This window comes from Simochromis diagramma, unplaced genomic scaffold (genome assembly GCF_900408965.1).
Source record: "Simochromis diagramma unplaced genomic scaffold, fSimDia1.1 OVJJ01000685.1, whole genome shotgun sequence".
In the NCBI taxonomy this organism is placed as follows: Eukaryota; Metazoa; Chordata; class Actinopteri; order Cichliformes; family Cichlidae; genus Simochromis; species Simochromis diagramma.
In genome coordinates, this window is record NW_024387477.1 from 11,276,577 (window position 1) to 11,296,198 (window position 19,622).

At 41.7% G+C, this 19,622-nt stretch overlaps 2 protein-coding genes across 8 annotated transcripts in view; both read left to right on the forward strand.

The window, feature by feature from the left end:
- Nucleotides 1–19,622, forward strand: part of LOC120724174 (protocadherin gamma-A11-like) — a 125,339-nt gene that overhangs the window by 7,476 nt on the left and 98,241 nt on the right. The window lies entirely within an intron of this gene.
- Nucleotides 1–19,622, forward strand: part of LOC120724149 (protocadherin gamma-C5-like) — a 301,683-nt gene that overhangs the window by 4,483 nt on the left and 277,578 nt on the right. The window contains exon 1 of one of the 7 annotated variants that reach the window (XM_040016157.1): nt 19–4,975. The exons of 2 other annotated variants lie outside the window; for them this stretch is intronic. In XM_040016157.1, the coding sequence (XP_039872091.1) occupies nt 2,573–4,975 (2,403 nt within the window). In that variant the 5' untranslated portion in view covers nt 19–2,572. Of the gene's footprint in view, nt 1–18; nt 4,976–11,082; nt 14,552–14,595; nt 18,597–19,622 lie in introns of those variants that run through there. 4 more of the 7 variants (XM_040016179.1, XM_040016144.1, XM_040016170.1 and 1 more) reach the window with 4 other exon arrangements.

The window sequence follows — 19,622 nt, forward strand, 5'->3', positions numbered from 1 at the left end:
AAAAACGCAAGTTCTTTCCCACATATATAAACATATAAACCTAGACTTAGAACTTTTATTGTCATTGTCCAGTTTCTTGCACAACAAAATTAGGTAGGAAGACCACAAAGGTGCAACAAGTAAAGAAAACAATGTACAAAGAAAAAAAGCAATATCTATCTATCTATCTATCTATAATTTTTTCCACCAACTGTGTTCAGGAAACCATAGTTTTCAGTTTATATTTTTGATTGAAAACAGTCACATTTAACTATTCCACTGGCTCAACATAAAACTGCCTTTCAGGGTCTGAGACAACAGCAACATCAAAGTTCCTATCAGAACTCAATCAGTATAGACAACAGTAGTGACCTGTCAAGAAACAAATATACAAAAATAAAACAAATTGTTCTTTGGAACCCATAATTCACAGTTCAACTGACAAAAAAGTACAATGTAAACTCTCATTTTAACTTGTACATTTTTAAGGGAGAACATCATGAACTCACTTTGATTTCTCTACACAGCCGAAGTACACACACAGGAATCACACAGAAAGTGATCTCCCCTCTGAATCAAACAGAAACATAAAAAGTTGTGCAAAGTGAACAACAGTGTAAACTTAACAACTCTGAAATCTGTTAGGACACTCTGTCATTACTCACGCCAACCCGCTCTTCAATCCTGCTCACAGCAGGTAACCCTTGAACATACACCCGTCGCACGTTCAGAATTCTACAAAAATCATCACAAACACGGAGTCATCGCATAATAAACTTAGTTTCCTAGGCTAATTACCGTCTCCGACAACACCGACGACAATATTTTGCAGTAGTTTATGCTTTTCTAGCACATTTACCTCACGTGTAGATAGCCGCGCAAACTTTTGCAGCCTCTAACTCTCTAGTGCTCCCGCTTGCAGCGTGACGCGAACCTGAGTACAAGCATGGTCTGGCTTAAGGTGGCTCTTAAAGGGACGGTGTACCCCCAAAACGCAAGGTCTAATCATCACCATGACAACTCTACAAACAGACTGTTAAAACACAATCACCTCTTCTTAAACCTTTTTTATGTGTAGTGTTAGTTCTCTTGGCTACAGTTTCCCTTGCTACGTGTCAACGTCCTAGGTAACCCCCTGCACATCCACCATTCCCCTAAATTTGGTGGCATAGAGAACCATACCAGCTAAGACCTGGGAGACTACATCTGGACTTCAAAAGTCAACTCCCAGCCCATTGTTCCTTAAGTGGTGCTAGTTTCAGTCATTATGCAACAGTCATTAAGAACAACAACTCAGTGTTTAAGAAAAATTGGGGCCATTTTAGCATTAATTAAACCCACAGACAAATAACTCAATTTATTTTCCAAGTAATCTAACAGTTTTTGGCTTTGCTAACATAACTGAATTTGGGATGAATTTGAACTGGGATTTATGAGCAACAGGTGAACACATGCAATTGAAACAGATATTTTACTTGCAGGAAATGGACCTCTGAATAGCTACACAGAAATTCCAACAACAACAAAAAAATCTAATTATTTCCAATAATTCGTTTTTTAAAAATAAAATAACATTTGTAACATTTCTAATTTAAAAATATATTAAATGAAAATAATTTGCTTTTCATTCAAGCAAAACGACATTTCAACATGACACTGAAACTTTTGAGCAGTGGCATTAAGCGCCAATGACATTTTGTTTAAAGATAAGTGGAAAAGTGTATTTAGAGTGCAGCAGTAGCCTGCTCATTCTTTTTAAATGTCGTTTCCAGGTCTCGACAGGGTCAACTGGTGCACTTTTTAGGCAATGTGATGGAAACAAAGCTTCAGTTTCGGATGCAGCCTTGCAGTAGTTAGCTTTGGGTAGAGTTTTAAAAATAAATTAGTCTTTACAGTAGTTATCTCTCATTGATTTTAGGAGACAACATTGCCCAATAACCATGCCAAATCTTACAGTACCTGTTCATGGTCCTGAAATACGATCCAGGGTTTCTTGGAGTAACTGGATCTGGAGACTTGTTTGGTATCTCCGAAATTCCATGTGAATTTCAGTAATCAAAACTGTAGGTTTTTGTAATTCAGTTACCTCAGCTTATTGTCTCAAAAAGGAGAACCTTAGAACTTTTGTGTATTACAAAAATGTAAAATAAATTCAAGAATGTTAGGGTTTGTTGAGGCTCAAACAGTATACATTTGAGGGTAACAAACCAAATATCATTTTAAATGACTGTTATGGCATGACATCGGCATCTTACTCAGGCACAGTTAGCAAAGAATGCTTAATGTGTTTTAATTAATATTCACAACTGTTAAATATGGCCGAGAGTGGTCTTGGAGTGATTTACTTTTTTGTGAATAATTGAATACTAAGGAGATTAAAAGGTGACTCGTGGTGTCGCTGTTGACTAACGGAAAATAAACGCTTGCCACTCCACCCACTCCACTTACTGATTAGATATCAAATGCAGACTGCTGGAAAAACGCATATATCCGAACCTTCAGGACTCCGTACCTTGTTGTAAAGCTGTAAGGATTGCTGTGTATTTTGGAATAGATTTCACTTTGCAACTGTGGACAGTATAATTGCTGCAAGATGGGCTCTTTTCGAGTCAGGATGGGAGACAAAGGATTTTCAATACCAGGGCCGATCTTCTTTGCCTCCTTTATTATAACGCTGCGCATCGCTCATGGAGATCTAAGTTATAATATTCAAGAGGAGATGAAACGAGACTCCGTGATTGGAAATATAGCTAAGGATCTTGGGCTTGATCTGAGGACTTTGTCTTCCCGAAAGGCTCGCATTGATTTTGATGGATCTCGTAAGCGTTACTGTGACATTAATCTGAGAACGGGAGATTTGATCACGTCGGAGAGAGTCGACAGAGAAAGCCTTTGTGGCAAGAAACCTTCATGTGTTGTGCAAGTGGATCTGGTGTTACAAAATCCTTTGGACCTCCATCGTGTAAGTGTTCATATTCAAGATGTGAATGACAACTCGCCAAAATTCAGAGAAAATTTGATTGAGATGGAAATAAGCGAGTCAACCGAGAAGGGTAGCCGCTTCTCAATAGAGCAGGCCCATGACGCAGATATAGGTCAAAATGCTGTGCAAAGGTACGAGCTTCAAAAGAACGACATCTTTATTCTGGCTGCTGACAGCAATAAGGTTGAACTCGTACTAGAGAATAAACTCGATCGAGAGAGACAAAAAGAAATTAATTTACTCCTCACAGCTTTGGACGGTGGATCTCCTCAGAGATCCGGCACCGTAGTCATACACGTCACTGTGGTTGATGCCAATGATAACGCCCCAGTGTTCAGCCAGGCCGTTTATAAAGCCAGTCTGCCTGAAAATTCTCCTTTAGATACACCAGTGATTAAAGTCAGTGCGACAGACGCAGACGAAGGAGTGAATGGAGATGTAACGTATGACTTAGGGCACATATCTGATGATAATATGAATGTGTTTACTATTGAACACAAAACGGGAGAAATTAGAGTAACTGGTGTAATTGACTATGAAGACAGAAGCTCTTTTGAAATCCCAGTGCAAGCCAAGGATGGTTTAGGACTAAAATCATATGCCAAAGTTATAATAGAGATTACTGACATAAACGACAATGCACCAGCAGTTTCTCTGGAATCGGTGTCTAACTCCATTCCTGAAAACGTGTCGCCTGGTACAGAGGTGGGCATTATTAACGTGCAGGACAGAGACGCTGAGAATAACGGGCAGGTCCGCTGTTCGATCCAGCAGGGTGTCCCCTTTAAGTTGGTTCCTTCTATTAAAAACTATTATTCTCTGGTGACCACAGGACAACTGGACCGTGAACTAGTGTCTGACTACAACATTACAATCACTGCCACTGACGAGGGCTCTCCACCTCTGTCCTCTTCTAAAAGTGTTCAGTTATCTGTAGCTGATATCAACGACAACCCACCTGTGTTTGATGAGCAGTCGTACAGCGCATATGTGAGTGAGAATAACAAACCTGGCTCCACTTTATGTTCCGTTAGTGCTCGAGACCCCGACTGGAGACAGAACGGTACAGTGGTTTATTCTCTGTTAGCTGGTGAGGTGAACGGTGCCCCTGTGTCATCCTATCTGTCTGTGAACGGAGACACGGGTGTGATCCACGCTGTGAGGTCGTTTGATTATGAACAGTTCAGGAGTTTTAAAGTCCACGTGATGGCCAGAGACAACGGTTCTCCTCCTCTCAGCAGCAACGTGACCGTGAGTGTGTTCATCTCAGATGTGAATGACAACTCTCCTCAGATCCTGTACCCCTCCCTAGAGGGCAATTCCTTCATGACTGAGCTGGTCCCCAAAGCTGCACACGGAGGCTCTCTGGTGTCCAAAGTGATCGCGGTGGACGCGGACTCTGGACAGAACGCCTGGCTGTCCTATCAAATAGTCAAATCCACTGATCCGGGACTTTTTACCATTGGTGTCCACAGCGGAGAGATCAGGACACTACGGGACATTTCTGAATCTGACAGCATGAAACAGAACCTTGTAGTGGCAGTGAAAGATAACGGACAGCCCTCTCTGTCTGCCACCTGTTCCATGTATTTACTTATTTCTGATAACTTGGCTGAGGTGCCAGAACTGAAGGATCTGTCTTACAATGAGAGCAATTCCAAACTGACCTCTTATCTGATCATCGCGCTGGTGTCTGTGTCCACGTTTTTTCTGACTTTCATTATCATCATCCTGGGTTTGAGATTTTGTCGCAGGAGAAAGCCCCGACTGTTGTTTGATGGAGCAGTTGCCATTCCCAGCGGTTATCTCCCTCCTAATTACGCAGATGTTGATGGCACAGGAACTTTACGCAGTGCTTACAACTATGACGCGTACCTGACCACAGGTTCAAGAACCAGTGACTTTAAGTTTGTGACATCATACAATGACAACACGCTGCCTGCTGACCAGACTCTGAAGAAAAGTCCATCAGACTTTGCTGATCCATTTGAAGATCTCGATACTTCAATAGAGGTAGGATTCTGAAATAACTGGGTTATCAAAATTGCAGTGTTTTGTGTCTTTAAGTTTTTACATTTATAGTATTGTCTTTGATAAGTAGAACCTGAGGCTTCTTGTTATTTACAGGGTCTTTCCTATAGTACCTCCCCTTTCTTGCATTTTTTGTGTGTTTGTGTATGAATTTAAATTTTTTTCAAAATAACGCCTTTCATCATATTACAAACAAAGTCAATCTTGTGGGGTTGCTTATAGCGAAACGTAGCTATTAATATTAAACTGGAACGTAACCAACTTCCTTTTATTTCCAACCCGAAACTTTCAGTGTTTTTTTTTAGACTCTTCTGACGACGAGTCAAGTTTCACTCTGATTTCTGGTCAGCTTTTACAACAATGCAAAGTACCTCGAAATAAACAACGGCATTAAATTAACAAGTAATGATTAGTAAATTGATGATACACTTTGTCGCATAAACCATCTGATTTACTGATGGCGGCACCAGTACTGTTAATGATCTTTCACATGAAAGACGAACAAAGGTCCTATACTCAAGATTTACTTATTAGTTCATGTAATTTCGAAAGTCCCCGTGTTAATTTTGTGGTGTAGTGGTTAACGCATTCGTTGTTTAAGGAACAAATCCCTCCTATTTTTAAAGAGGCACAGAGGGGAAACCCCGGGCTTGCGTCAGGAAGTGCATCCGACGTCAAATCAAAACGTTTAGCCGCCCACGGTAGCGATAGTCGGGGAAGTAAGTGACCAGTCGAAGGGACGTTCTGTGCGTAAATCACAATTATGTTTAATGGGTATTATTATCATCATCAATGTAGCATTAAAATGACTAAATCACTTTTTAAACTACCGAAACAATAGCTGTCAGATATTCATCACTTCCTGCTGTCAGTATTGATAATCTCATTTCTTGTGCTCAATTCTTTGTCATCTCATGTACATCCACAGTGTACCTCGGTATACATTAGTGTTACCGCATGTTATAATGTTGTTCTCAAAGGTGTGTTGACAGTCTGTTGGATGGTGAGCGCTACATGTTTATTTCTATCCCATTGTGGCGCCAGAGAAGGAAACTGACAATGTAACTAAACTGATAACGCCACCTGGTGTTGGAGTTGCACCCCAGGAAATTTCACATTAACCAGTGCAAAGGTTTTTATCAGTTACAAAGACACACGGGCTTGTTATTGACAAAGAAGAGGCGTGGCAAGTCACTGTCAATAGGTTTGTTTAATGCATTATCTGAATAATGTGGAGATACAAAGATAACAGCAAATTTAGTGGCAGGACTTCCAATACCACTGTACCTTTAACTAAAACATCACTACCAGACATGGCTTAAAACTACAAGACTCACTGTGTTGCTCCAAGTAAAATAGCAGCTCAACAAAAAGCCAATTAATATATGTAGCCTGGCTAAATTAACCAGCCCAGAACACAGATTATCTTTGGGGTTCTTTTAATCTGAATGATAAAGTAAGTGCTCAGAAGAAAATAACAAAGTTGTAAAAATAAAGAAATAAAATTGTTACAGACAGCTCCTATCCAGTAACAGCTTTGTGCTCTGGTAACCCACTGCTACTGCAGGTTATTTCCCCAACTTTATCAGCATCTGGAACTCAAGGACATCTAGCGTCATTTCGTGTCTGATATAAACCCAAACATAAATAAAACAAAACTTAGCAGTGCAAAAATAACTGTAGTGGCTTCTCCTGCATAGATACAGAGCCAAGATTAAACAGTTAACACGGTACATTTCCCTCTTACCCACAGAGATAGTATAATACAAGTGTGAACTCAAATACATACAGTGCATTAATCCAGCAGCAAACGGAATATGGATCCCTCTGAGACGAACGGCGAAGTTGGTGGCAGCTACTCCTGGTGCCTTAACTGTTGCACACTTTGCGTTCAAAACAGATCCCGCAGCGAAAAAAAGGCATTGCACACCCACATAACACCAATGCAAGCTAGCACTCGTGCATGTCTCCGTAGATCCCCATGATCCCTTCCGCTCTCAGAGGTACCCCAAAAGAAAAACAGTGCCATCCAGTGGCATGTCCCATAATATCGAACTTCCACCCGGCTACATACTCCCCTGCTTAAGAGTCAACGTCCCCGGTGACTCAATTGGTATATCTCAACTCATGCACTGCTTCCTTAAAGAGAGCAGTACCCAAATTAGTCAACAACTGAGACAGTACATCAGGGCTCAAGGTGATGGCATGACATGCTGATACAGGGACATGGTAAGGGTTTGAATGCACTCCAGCATTAGCTCTTTTACTCCGACGGGGCACTGGTGTTGGTGGAATGACCCCAATATCCCTGTTAGTTTCAGTAGCAACTGTCTCTGGTGTGGACACCTGCTCAGAGTCAGATGGTACAGTAACACGAGCATCATCAGTGTTTACAGACTCAGAAATGTCACTGCTTTGAACTGCTTCATCAGACCCCTGCTCTGCACTTGGGTATGAGGTTTCTCCGAACAACACATACTCAGGATCTGGATCTGAACACCCTGTTTTCTCTTCTGTCATAGGACTCACTACCACAGGGGATTCATTATTTTTCTTTTTCCTGGGTGCAGGAATTGGGCCAATACAAGGTCTAAGGTTAGCTCTGTGAACCCGTTTTACTGGCCCACCCTCCACCGGCTCCACTGCATGTGTGCTGCCCTGGACTTCGACAACCCTATAAACCACAGGGCTCCAGGCGTCTTGAATTTTGTTCCTGCCTTGGGGCCAGTGTCGCAGATAAACTAACTGACCTACTTCAACAGGGGGGCAATAGACTCGGGTTTTGTCCAGCTCAAGCCTTTCCGCTGCTTTCTGCTCCGTGTACTGCCTTGCTCTGTTATGTGCTTCATTTAAGCGCTGCTGATGCACAACCAGCCAGTCATGTCTCTTATCAAGCACCTGCTCCTGCCCCAGTAAAGCATCTACAGGAAGGTGGGGGTGCACTCCAAACATGAGGTAATACGGCGAGTGCCCTGTGGTGGCATGGGGAGTCACATTGTACGCATAGACCAATTCTGGCAAATACTCAGGCCAACGGCGTTTCTTGTCAGGTGGGAGGGTACGCAATAGGTCATGAAGTGTCCTATTGAAACGTTCACATTGTGCATTACCTTGGGGATGATGTGGTGTAGTACGGCTTTTTTTAACCCCATATAACTTGCACAGTTCCTGAATCACATCACTTTCAAAATTTCTGCCCTGATCAGAATGTAACCTCTCTGGTACGCCATACCTCATGAACCACTCTCTAAGCAAAATCTTAGCAGTTGTATCAGCTTTCTGGTCGCGTGTGGGGAAAGCTTGTGTGAACTTGGTGAAAACATCTGTAACCACCAACACATTTTCCCGTCCATCTGAGGCTGGTTCCAACATGCTAAAATCTACCGCAACCACTTCAAGAGGTCTAGTGGCCAAAAAAGGCTTGACAGGGGCATGAATCTTGGGCTGTGGCAACTTAGTAAGCACACATCTGTAGCATTTCTTAATCCACTGGTCCACTTCTTCATACATACCAACCCAAAAACATCTCTGTCTTAACAGATTCTGGGTCCGCTCCACCCCCTGATGCCCCATCTGATCATGCACACTCCCCAGTACAGCTTCCTTTAAACAAGCTGGCAAAAGGAGCTGCTGACACCTCCCCAAATGTCCATCCTCAATGACCCGATACAACAATCCCTCCAACTCCATGATACGTGACCACTGCCGGAGCAGAGAAATCACAGACTTAGCCAAACCTTTCCTCTGCTGGTGTGTGGGTTTCTTCTTTTTGTCCCAAAACTGCCTAAAGGACTTGATAGTAGGGTCAGAGCACTGAAACTGTCGCAACTCTTCCTTAGAATACCCTGGCAGAGTGGGTGTATTCCCTTGGGAATCAGTAAAATGGGTGTCTTGCTCAACTGCTGTGACCCGGGCCTGCCTCACCTGACAACATTTTACACCTGCACTTACTAAGTCCAGGCCTAGCGTTGTCCCTCTGCTGACAAGGTTACAGATGGATATGCATCCATCAAACTCCTCCTCATCTCCTGCAGGCTGGGGCTCCCCTGCTAATGGCTGTCTAGAGAGGGTATCGGCTGCTGTGTTACACCGACCAGGACGATACTGCACCTCAAAGTCAAATGGCGCTAACTGGGCAACCCAGCGCTGTTCAATGGCTCCCAGCTTTGCTGAGTTCAGGTGGCAGAGGGGGTTGTTATCTGTCACAACTGTGAATTTGGAGCCTAAGAGATACCCCCTAAACTTCTCAGACACAGCCCATTTAAGGGCGAGGAGCTCTAATTTCATGCTGCTATAGTTTCTGTCATTTCTCTCTGCATTTCTCAACCTTCGGCTGGCGTATGCTATAACGCGTTTCCTGCCACCCTGCACCTGATAAAGAACTGCTCCCAGTCCTAAACTGCTGGCATCCGTCTCAACAACAAATGGCAGTGAGAAATCAGCATAAGCAAGTAGAGGGGCACTCGTGAGCTTCTCTTTCAGCTGTTCAAATGACTCTTGACAAGATGGCGTCCACACACTTTCCAGCAAGTTTTTATATTTAGCTGGACTGTCCTCCTTGCCCCATGCATTAATCAGATCATGCAAACGGAATATGGATCCCTCTGAGACGAACGGCGAAGTTGGTGGCAGCTACTCCTGGTGCCTTAACTGTTGCACACTTTGCGTTCAAAACAGATCACGCAGCGAAAAAAGGCATTGCACACCCACATAACACCAATGCAAGCTAGCACTCGTGCATGTCTCCGTAGATCCCCATGATCCCTTCCGCTCTCAGAGGTACCCCAAAAGAAAAACAGTGCCATCCAGTGGCATGTCCCATAATATCGAACTTCCACCCGGCTACATATAGTTAAATACAGGTCACTTTGGGAGGCAACCTACAGGGAGTAGTGCCCAAGGACTGCCACCAGTTACTCACTCGTCACCTCGCATTGCAGTTGTCACTGCAACTAAAGGCGCTTTATAATCGTATCCCGGCGTTTACACTCGCATGCATAAGAGGCAACCTGACCAAATGTGCCTAGCCCCCCAGCAAGCGTCCGTCTCTAAACCTAAAGTGAAATAAACCTATAGTGAAATAAACCGATAAAGCAAGCAAGAAATAGGGAACTACTCAGTGAAAAATAAACAGAAGAGGAGTGTATGCATCTACATATAAAACCTTTAAAATACCACAGAAATGCAGCATCAGGCGCACCCACGCTTGGCCCCAACAAAGTGCGGTGTGGCACAAACGGCACAGGACAAGATTAAACACGATAAAACAAAGCAAAGTTAAAACAAAACAAGGCACTAGAGGACACTGAAAACAACAACGAGAAATAACAAGACTCAACAAGATGGCAGCAGGGTACCTATAATAAGAGAAAAGAACAGTTATCCTTGGTCCACGCTATTATTAACTAAACTGCAGACTTCATACGAGGATCCTACTAACCACTCGACTGAATTTGATCTGCAACGTTAAGATCAGGCTGTGATCGTCACCATATATGGGAGAAATGAGTACCAAACGCTAAATCAGTGAATAGGCCACAGCTGCTCCTCATAACTAACCTCTGATTAGATCGCTAGGGTACCATTAAATGTTCACGCTGCGTTCACAGACACCATGTAGGAACAAAACATCTTCTACAAAATCTAACCCACTACACTAACATGAAACTTAAAACCAACAAACATACGGATTTGTTAGGTGGTTGTCAAATGCCAGCGAGCTCATTAATACTGGTTAGCTACTAACATTTGCAGCACTGACTCTGTAAAAATGAATAGGTGTCGTGTGTTCCCGGTGAGACTGTTGTAGTCCACAACTCATGGATGACATTAAGAAAGAAGTTCAGTTTCAAATTCAAAGAAGTGCAGTGTTGACTGACTTGTACTTTACTTTGATATTTCCTTTGCTGCTTGGATATGGAACGCCAGGACTCACATAATAAATTAATTATACCATTAAATAATTAATTAAATGTGGCAATAATTATTTAATTAATTAAATGTGTCAAAAATATTTATTTAATTAATTATTTCCAATTGTAATTAATTATTGCCACATTTAATTAATTATTTAATGGTATAATTCATTTATTATGTCTGTCCTGGCGTTCCATACTTGGACAAGTAGTACTTTGTTTGCTTTTTGTCTCAGATAAAGAAATACCATATGAAGCTTGTACAACACAGTGTATTATTGCAGATTTCATCAAGGGACTGTCTTGTCTTCATGGTTATGAATAGCTGGAGTTTAGCCATTAAGAGATTTCCCTTTCAACGCTTCATGTTGTTTGTGCTCAAAGTGGTGTCATCACTTCAGCATTTAAAAAGTCAAACATAACATCAAGTTCACATATAGATGTGTATGTCCGACCGCGTGCGTGCGTTTCCGTTTTAAGTTACACGACCTCAGGTTTATCTCGTGACCTCCCGAACGTTGTTGAGCATATGTTATAAAGCTGTGAGTCAGTGTACAAAAATGCATGTAATGTGTTTAATTATAGTCACGTCCATCAGCAGTAAGATGACACATGTACATCGATGCATCATTCTAATAATGTCTACTCTAGTATAAGGACTGACTTTCCGCAAAAAGACTGTTTTCTTCTGATTTGTTACTTATCTATATTTTAATGAACGTAGTTGTTATAAATCGGAAATAAATTATTGAAATTGCCATTTCAATTGCTTTTTTCTAACTGTGTGTGTGCGAGTGTTGCGGCATTTGTCTTCTTTTCTGTATAAAAACCGTCTCAGTATTTCCTCTGCCGCTGTCCATGGTTCTGAGCCTTGTCATTTGTATTCTGTAGCTATAATTGCTTTTTCATTATAATATACCGAGAACATAATTCGCTATTCCAATTTAGTGTATTGACGGGAGTAAACACTACCTTCATGTGATTTCTTTCTTTCTTTCTTTTTTGACTTGAAGAAGTTTTATTCAAACGCGGATGTGAAGTTAAAAAGACACATGGTGTCACTGTTGGCTGGAAGAAAAAGAACATGCAGCACTCCACCCATCATGAATTCAGTTTTTTCCCCCCATTTATCAGAAACGCTAAATCCTGGGACATTGTTCTGTATAAACTGGTGTGGACTATTGGATTTCTGACTGATTTGGGATACATATGTTGTTTCGCTCTGAATAGCCAGATTAACAAGCGGAAGACGTTTCATTTCAGGATGAGAGACAAAGGATTTTCAGGCCCGATCTATTGCCTTGCTATGTTTATTGTAACGATGCGCCTCGTAAGCGGGGATCTGAGTTATTCTTTTGCCGAAGAGATGAAACGCGACTTCGTTATTGGAAATATAGCTAAGGATCTCGGTATTGACCGTGGAAGTTTTTCTTCACGACAGGCCCGTGTTGATTTTGAAGGATTTCGTAAAATGTATTGCGACATTAACATTAGTACTGGGGATTTTACTACGATGGACAGAATTGACAGAGAGAGCCTTTGTGTCAAGAAACCTTCCTGTGTGTTAAAAGCAGATCTAGTTTTGGAAAATCCGTTGGAGCTTCATCGTGTAAGTCTTCATATTCAAGACATAAATGACAACTCTCCACAATTCAAAGATCATTTAATTGAAATGGAAATAAGCGAGTTAGCAGATAGGGGAAGTCGATTTCCAATAGAGCAGGCCCATGACGCAGATATTGGTCAAAATGCTGTGCAAAGGTACATCTTACAGAAGAACAACCATTTCATTTTATCAGTTGACAACAAAAACGTCGATCTTGTACTGGAAAATAAACTCGATCGAGAAAAGCAAAAGGAGATTAATTTACTCCTCACAGCTTTGGACGGTGGATCTCCTCAGAGATCAGGTACCGTAGTCATACACGTCACTGTGCTGGATGCTAATGATAACGCCCCAGTGTTCAGCCAGGCCGTTTATAAAGCCAGTCTGCCTGAAAACTGTCCTTTAGATACACCAGTGATTAAAGTCAGTGCCACAGACGGAGACGAAGGAGTGAATGGAGCTGTAACGTATGACTTCGGTCATATATCTGACAACGATGATAAAGTTTTCTCTATTAATCCTAAAACTGGAGAAATTAAAGTTTGTGGTTTGATTGACTATGAAGAAAAAAATTCTTTTGAAATGAAAGTGCAGGCTAAAGATGGTTTAGGACTAACATCTTATGCCAAAGTTTTAATAGATGTGACTGATAATAATGACAACTCGCCAGATATATACCTGAAGTCACTGTCAAATCCCATTCATGAGAATGTGCCACCTGGTACAGAGGTGGGCATCATTAACGTGCAGGACAGAGACTCTGAGAATAACGGGCAGGTCCGCTGCTCCATCCAGCAGGGTGTCCCCTTTAAGCTGGTTCCTTCTATTAAAAACTATTATTCTCTGGTCACGACAGGACAACTGGACCGCGAACTAGTGTCTGATTATAACATTACAATCACTGCCACTGACGAGGGCTCTCCACCGCTGTCCTCTTCTAAATGTGTTCAGTTATCTGTAGCTGACATCAACGACAACGCACCTGTGTTTGAGGAACAGTCGTACAGCGCATATGTGAGTGAGAATAACAAACCGGGCTCCACTTTATGTTCCGTTAGTGCTCGAGACCCCGACTGGAGACAGAACGGTACAGTGGTTTATTCTCTGTTAGCTGGTGAGGTGAACGGTGCCCCGGTGTCCTCCTATCTGTCTGTGAACGGAGACACGGGTGTGATCCACGCTGTGAGGTCTTTTGATTATGAACAGTTCAGGAATTTCAAAGTTCACGTGATGGCCAGAGACAACGGTTCTCCTCCCCTCAGCAGCAACGTGACCGTGAGTGTGTTCATCTCAGACGTGAATGACAACTCTCCTCAGATCCTGTACCCCTCCCCAGAGGGCAACTCCTTCATGACCGAGCTGGTCCCCAAAGCTGCACACGGAGGCTCTCTGGTGTCCAAAGTGATCGCGGTGGACGCGGACTCCGGACAGAACGCCTGGCTGTCCTATCAAATAGTCAAATCCACTGATCCGGGACTTTTTACTATTGGTGTCCACAGCGGAGAGATCAGGACACTGCGGGACATTTCTGAATCTGACAGCATGAAACAGAACCTTGTAGTGGCAGTGAAAGATAACGGACAGCCCTCTCTGTCTGCCACCTGTTCCATGTATTTACTTATTTCTGATAACTTGGCTGAGGTGCCAGAACTGAAGGATCTGTCTTATAATGAGACCAATTCCAAACTGACCTCTTATCTGATCATCGCGCTGGTGTCTGTGTCCACGTTTTTTCTGACTTTCATCATCATCATCCTGGGTTTGAGGTTTTGTCGCAGGAGAAAGCCCAGACTGTTATTTGACGGAGCAGTTGCCATCCCCAGCGGTTATCTCCCTCCTAATTACGCAGATGTTGATGGCACAGGAACTTTACGCAGCACTTACAATTATGATGCGTACCTGACCACAGGTTCAAGAACCAGTGACTTTAAGTTTGTGACATCATACAATGACAACACGCTGCCTGCTGACCAGACTCTGAAGAAAAGTCCATCAGACTTTGCTGATCCATTTGACACTCTGGGTCAATCTATTGAAGTAAGACACTCACAAATCTTTCTTCTGGTTCCTACACTTTTTGTTGCGTTTCTTTTTCTTTTCTTTTCTTTTTAAAATTTATTTGTAAGACCGTTGTTTATGTCTTTATCTTGCACAGGTAGTATTTTCGTTTACTATGAAGTGCTTATCACATGATGAAAACTTTCATTCAGAAATACCGTACGGCATGTTGATCTCGACTATTTTTCTGTTTTTCTTTACTTATCGTGTAACTTACATCTTAGTTTGTTATTTGCGGGTGCTATTTTACGTGATTTTGTATATTGTTGTTATGTGTTTTCTGGGTCCTTGTGTCAAAAAGATTTAATGAAATAACTCACTCTTTAGCAAACTATACCGTATAAAACAATGCGGACTTATGCCATGGTTAACCTATTGTAATTGTTTGCTTTTATCAAAATAACTGATTCACACTATTGAAGAGCACGTGGCTGCGCGTATAGCAGAAACACATTTTGTATCTTTTCGTGGTTGGTCCTGCAAAATCTCAAATTAACTTTCTTTGGTGCTGAAATATTCCTCAGGGCCCCAGAGACCCACTCACTGTAATTGTTCTCTCTCCCTCTCTCTGTCTCCCTGTCTTTCCCTCTCTCGCGTGCGCACTCTTTCTATAGTTGTGCTCTTTAATTTAAATCGACGTCATTTCTAGTAATTGTCTGCGACCATTGATATTATTAATAATATTGATAATAATTATAATAGACATTCGTGTTGTTACTTACTGAATTCTTTTTATTTTGCCGAGCTCAGCTCTGAATATGAAGTAGTCAGGTATACCATTTTACATTGAGTGATTTTTAACCTGGTATTAGCGTAGGTAAAACCGTCTTAACAGAATTTTCTGTCAGGTTTATCTATGTGACCTTCAAAATAATAGCAATATCTACATAAAACAGTTTGTTTTTTCATTTCTTCTTCCTTTCACAACGATGAAGAAACATTAGCTTAATTGTATCTAGAACGTTCGGCCCGCAAATCAAATGCTTTTCAGTTCAGTTGTGTTCTGTGAACGAAGAACACAAGATGTGTTATATGATGAGCCTGTTTATAGGTTATGTGCCTGAGGTAAACGAATGACATTTTATCACATGTGTGTAGACATTTCTCGTTTGCCACTATATACACTCGTTAATTGTTTGTAGTTACAACCTGATTATAAAATGGTTGCTGGGGAGGTACTTGTTACTGTTCTTCATGCACAAGTGCTATGATGTTCCTTGTCATCAGTAAATCGTGAAACACTATTTTTTTTTCTTTTAGTTACCGATTTCTCGTAGTTTTGGTGTTTTCAATTAGCTTGTGTTTTGAAACACCAATTCAACGTTTATTTAACGATAAGTGAACATGACTTGTGTTTTCAGACATCGACAAACATATTTAATCACCTAGTGTGAGGATAAAAGGCAACTCGTGGTGTCGCTGTTGGCTGATAGCACACTGACACACACACCACTCCACCCACTGCTACTACACAGATGTCGACTGTAATTCCCCGAGAACCAGTTACGTTTGCAGACATGTTTCTCCGTGTTTCATCGTGATATTACACTTTGGATTGTTGAATCGTTTACGAATCACGTTGTTGTTTTTTGCTCTGGAAAGTGCATCAGAAGCACTGCGGTCACGTTTTTGTATCAGGATGGGAGACAAAGGATTTTCAGGGTTAAGACTGATTCTCCGGTCTGCTTTGTTTGTTGTAACGCTGCGCCTGGTTTATGGGGACCTGAGTTACTCTATTCCAGAAGAAATGAAACGAGACTATGTCATTGGAAACGTCGCGAAGGACCTCAGTGTTAATTTTGGAACCTTAGCTTCACGACAAGCCCGTGTTGATTTTGAAGGATCTCGGAAAAGGTACTGTGAAATTAATATGAGAACCGGAGATTTGATCACATCGGAGAGAATTGACAGGGAAAGCCTTTGCGGGAAGAAACCTTCTTGTGTTCTAAAAGTAGATCTGGTGTTAGAAAATCCTTTGGAGCTTCACCATGTAAGTCTGCATATTCAAGATGTGAACGACAATGCACCGCAATTTAACGAAAATTTGATAAGAATGGAAATAAGGGAGTCAGCAGAGAAGGGTAACCGCTTCTCAATTGAAGAGGCCCATGACGCAGATATTGGTCAAAATGCTGTGCAAAGATACAGCCTACATAAGAACGACAACTTTATTCTGGCTGTTGATAGCAATAGAGTTGAACTTGTTCTACAGAATAAACTTGATCGAGAGAAACAAAAGGAGATTAATTTACTCCTCACAGCTTTGGACGGTGGATCTCCTCAGAGATCCGGTACCGTAGCCATACACGTCACTGTGCTGGATGCTAATGATAACGCCCCAGAGTTCAGCCAGGCCGTTTATAAAGCCAGTCTGCCTGAAAACTGTCCTTTAGATACACCAGTGATTAAAGTCAGTGCCACAGATGCAGACGAAGGAGTGAATGGAGATGTAGCATATCAGTTTGGCCATGTGTCTGACAACGACATAAATGTATTTTCCATTGATTCCAAAACGGGAGAAATTAAAGTAACTGGTGTAATTGACTATGAAGAAAGAAGTTTTTTTGAAATGAGGGTAAAAGCCAAAGATGGTTTAGGACTAACATCTTATGCTAGAGTTTTAATAGATGTGACTGATGTAAATGATAATACACCATTTATATACCTGAAGACACTGTCAAATCCCATACCTGAGAATGTGCCACCTGGTACAGAGGTGGGCATCATTAACGTGCAGGACAGAGACTCTGAATATAATGGACAGGTCCGCTGCTCCATCCAGCAGGGTGTCCCCTTTAAGTTGGTTCCTTCTATTAAAAACTATTATTCTCTGGTGACCACAGGGAAACTGGACCGTGAACTAGTGTCTGATTACAACATTACAATCACTGCCACTGACGAGGGCTCTCCACCGCTGTCCTCTTCTAAAAGTGTTCAGTTATCTGTAGCTGACATCAACGACAACCCACCTGTGTTTGATGAGCAGTCGTACAGCGCATATGTGAGTGAGAATAACAAACCTGGCTCCACTTTATGTTCCGTTAGTGCTCGAGACCCCGACTGGAGACAGAACGGTACAGTGGTTTATTCTCTGTTAGCTGGTGAGGTGAACGGTGCCCCGGTGTCCTCCTATCTGTCTGTGAACGGAGACACGGGTGTGATCCATGCTGTGAGGTCGTTTGATTATGAACAGTTCAGGAGTTTTAAAGTCCACGTGATGGCCAGAGACAATGGTTCTCCTCCACTCAGCAGCAACGTGACCGTGAGTGTGTTCATCTCAGATGTGAATGACAACTCTCCTCAGATCCTGTATCCCTCCCTGGAGGGCAACTCCTTCATGACCGAGCTGGTCCCCAAAGCTGCACATGGAGGCTCTCTGGTGTCCAAAGTGATCGCGGTGGACGCGGACTCCGGACAGAACGCCTGGCTGTCCTATCATATATTCAAATCCACCGATCCGGGACTTTTTACCATTGGTGTCCACAGCGGAGAGATCAGGACACAGCGGGACATTTCTGAATCTGACAGCATGAAACAGAACCTTGTAGTGGCAGTGAAAGATAACGGACAGCCCCCTCTGTCTGCCACCTGTTCCATGTATTTACTAATTTCTGATAACTTGGCTGAGGTGCCAGAACTGAAGGATCTGTCTTATGATGAGAAGAATTCCAAACTGACCTCTTATCTGATCATCGCGCTGGTATCTGTGTCTACGTTTTTTCTGACTTTCATCATCATCCTCCTGGGTTTGAGGTTTTGTCGCAGGAGAAAGCCCAGACTGTTGTTTGATGGAGCAGTTGCCATCCCCAGCGGTTATCTCCCTCCTAATTACGCAGATGTTGATGGCACAGGAACTTTACGCAGCACTTACAATTATGACGCGTACCTGACCACAGGTTCAAGAACCAGTGACTTTAAGTTTGTGACATCATACAATGACAACACGCTGCCTGCTGACCAGACTCTGAAGAAAAGTCCATCAGACTTTGCTGATCCATTTGAAGATCTCGAAACTTCAATAGAGGTAGGATGCTGAAATAACTGGGTTATCAAAATTGCAGTGTTTTGTTGTGTCTTTAAGTTTTTACATTTATAGTATTGTCTTTGAAGTCCATCAGATTTTGCTGATGCATTTGAAGAATCAGATGCGTCTCTAGAGGTATGACTTATTTACTGGCGTTAAATTTATAAATCTGTTGGGGGGGATAAATTTGCACCTTAACCAATCAAACTTTCTTGTATAGATATTCGGAATCTTTTTTGGGTTTTTAATTCCATATATTTTATTTCATTCAATATTAATGAAGGCAGTCATATTGTAGTCAGATACTGCCTTAGTAGAAAAAGTGTCCTTAAATCTATTTTTATGTCACTATCATGCATTTTAATTTTCTCTTCTGAACTATGAACTTCAGCACGTGTATTAGAAGCTGCAATTCATTACATAATAGAAAGATTTAGGGGAATGATAATTAAGAAAAAAAACATTTGGCTATAGAAATGGAAAAAGAATTGACTTTATTTGTCAGGTTTTACTTTTTCCAAGTCCAGAATTAGAAATGAACTTTTCCCATTTGAAAGGATGTATTAACCATATAATGCCAGAAAGAGACTCCAAAGTGATGGAGTCTTTCTCTGGCATTATACTATTAATAGAAGTTAGTAATAGATATCAAAAGCACAAAATTCTATGCAGAAGTTATTGCTGATATATGAACTATCATAATTCAGATTGACATGTTAAAGTTCAAATTGCTGTTTGTTTGGTATTCTTAGGTTCTTAACTTAACAAATTAAAAAACAACAAAGTAACAAACACTCACTTTCCATGGACTTCATAACCTTCCACCAGGTTGAAAAAGTGTCATCACCCTGTCCTTTAGAGATTCACTTACAGTACAAGAATGCTTGTTGTTTTTAAAATCTACGGTATTATTCAGACGGTAATTCTCAATAGTAATCATGGTTTATTTCCTTTCCAATGAGGTTACATTTGCCCAAATAGACCCTCACGAATTAGGAAAACACTTGATTAAGCTCAATATTGTCA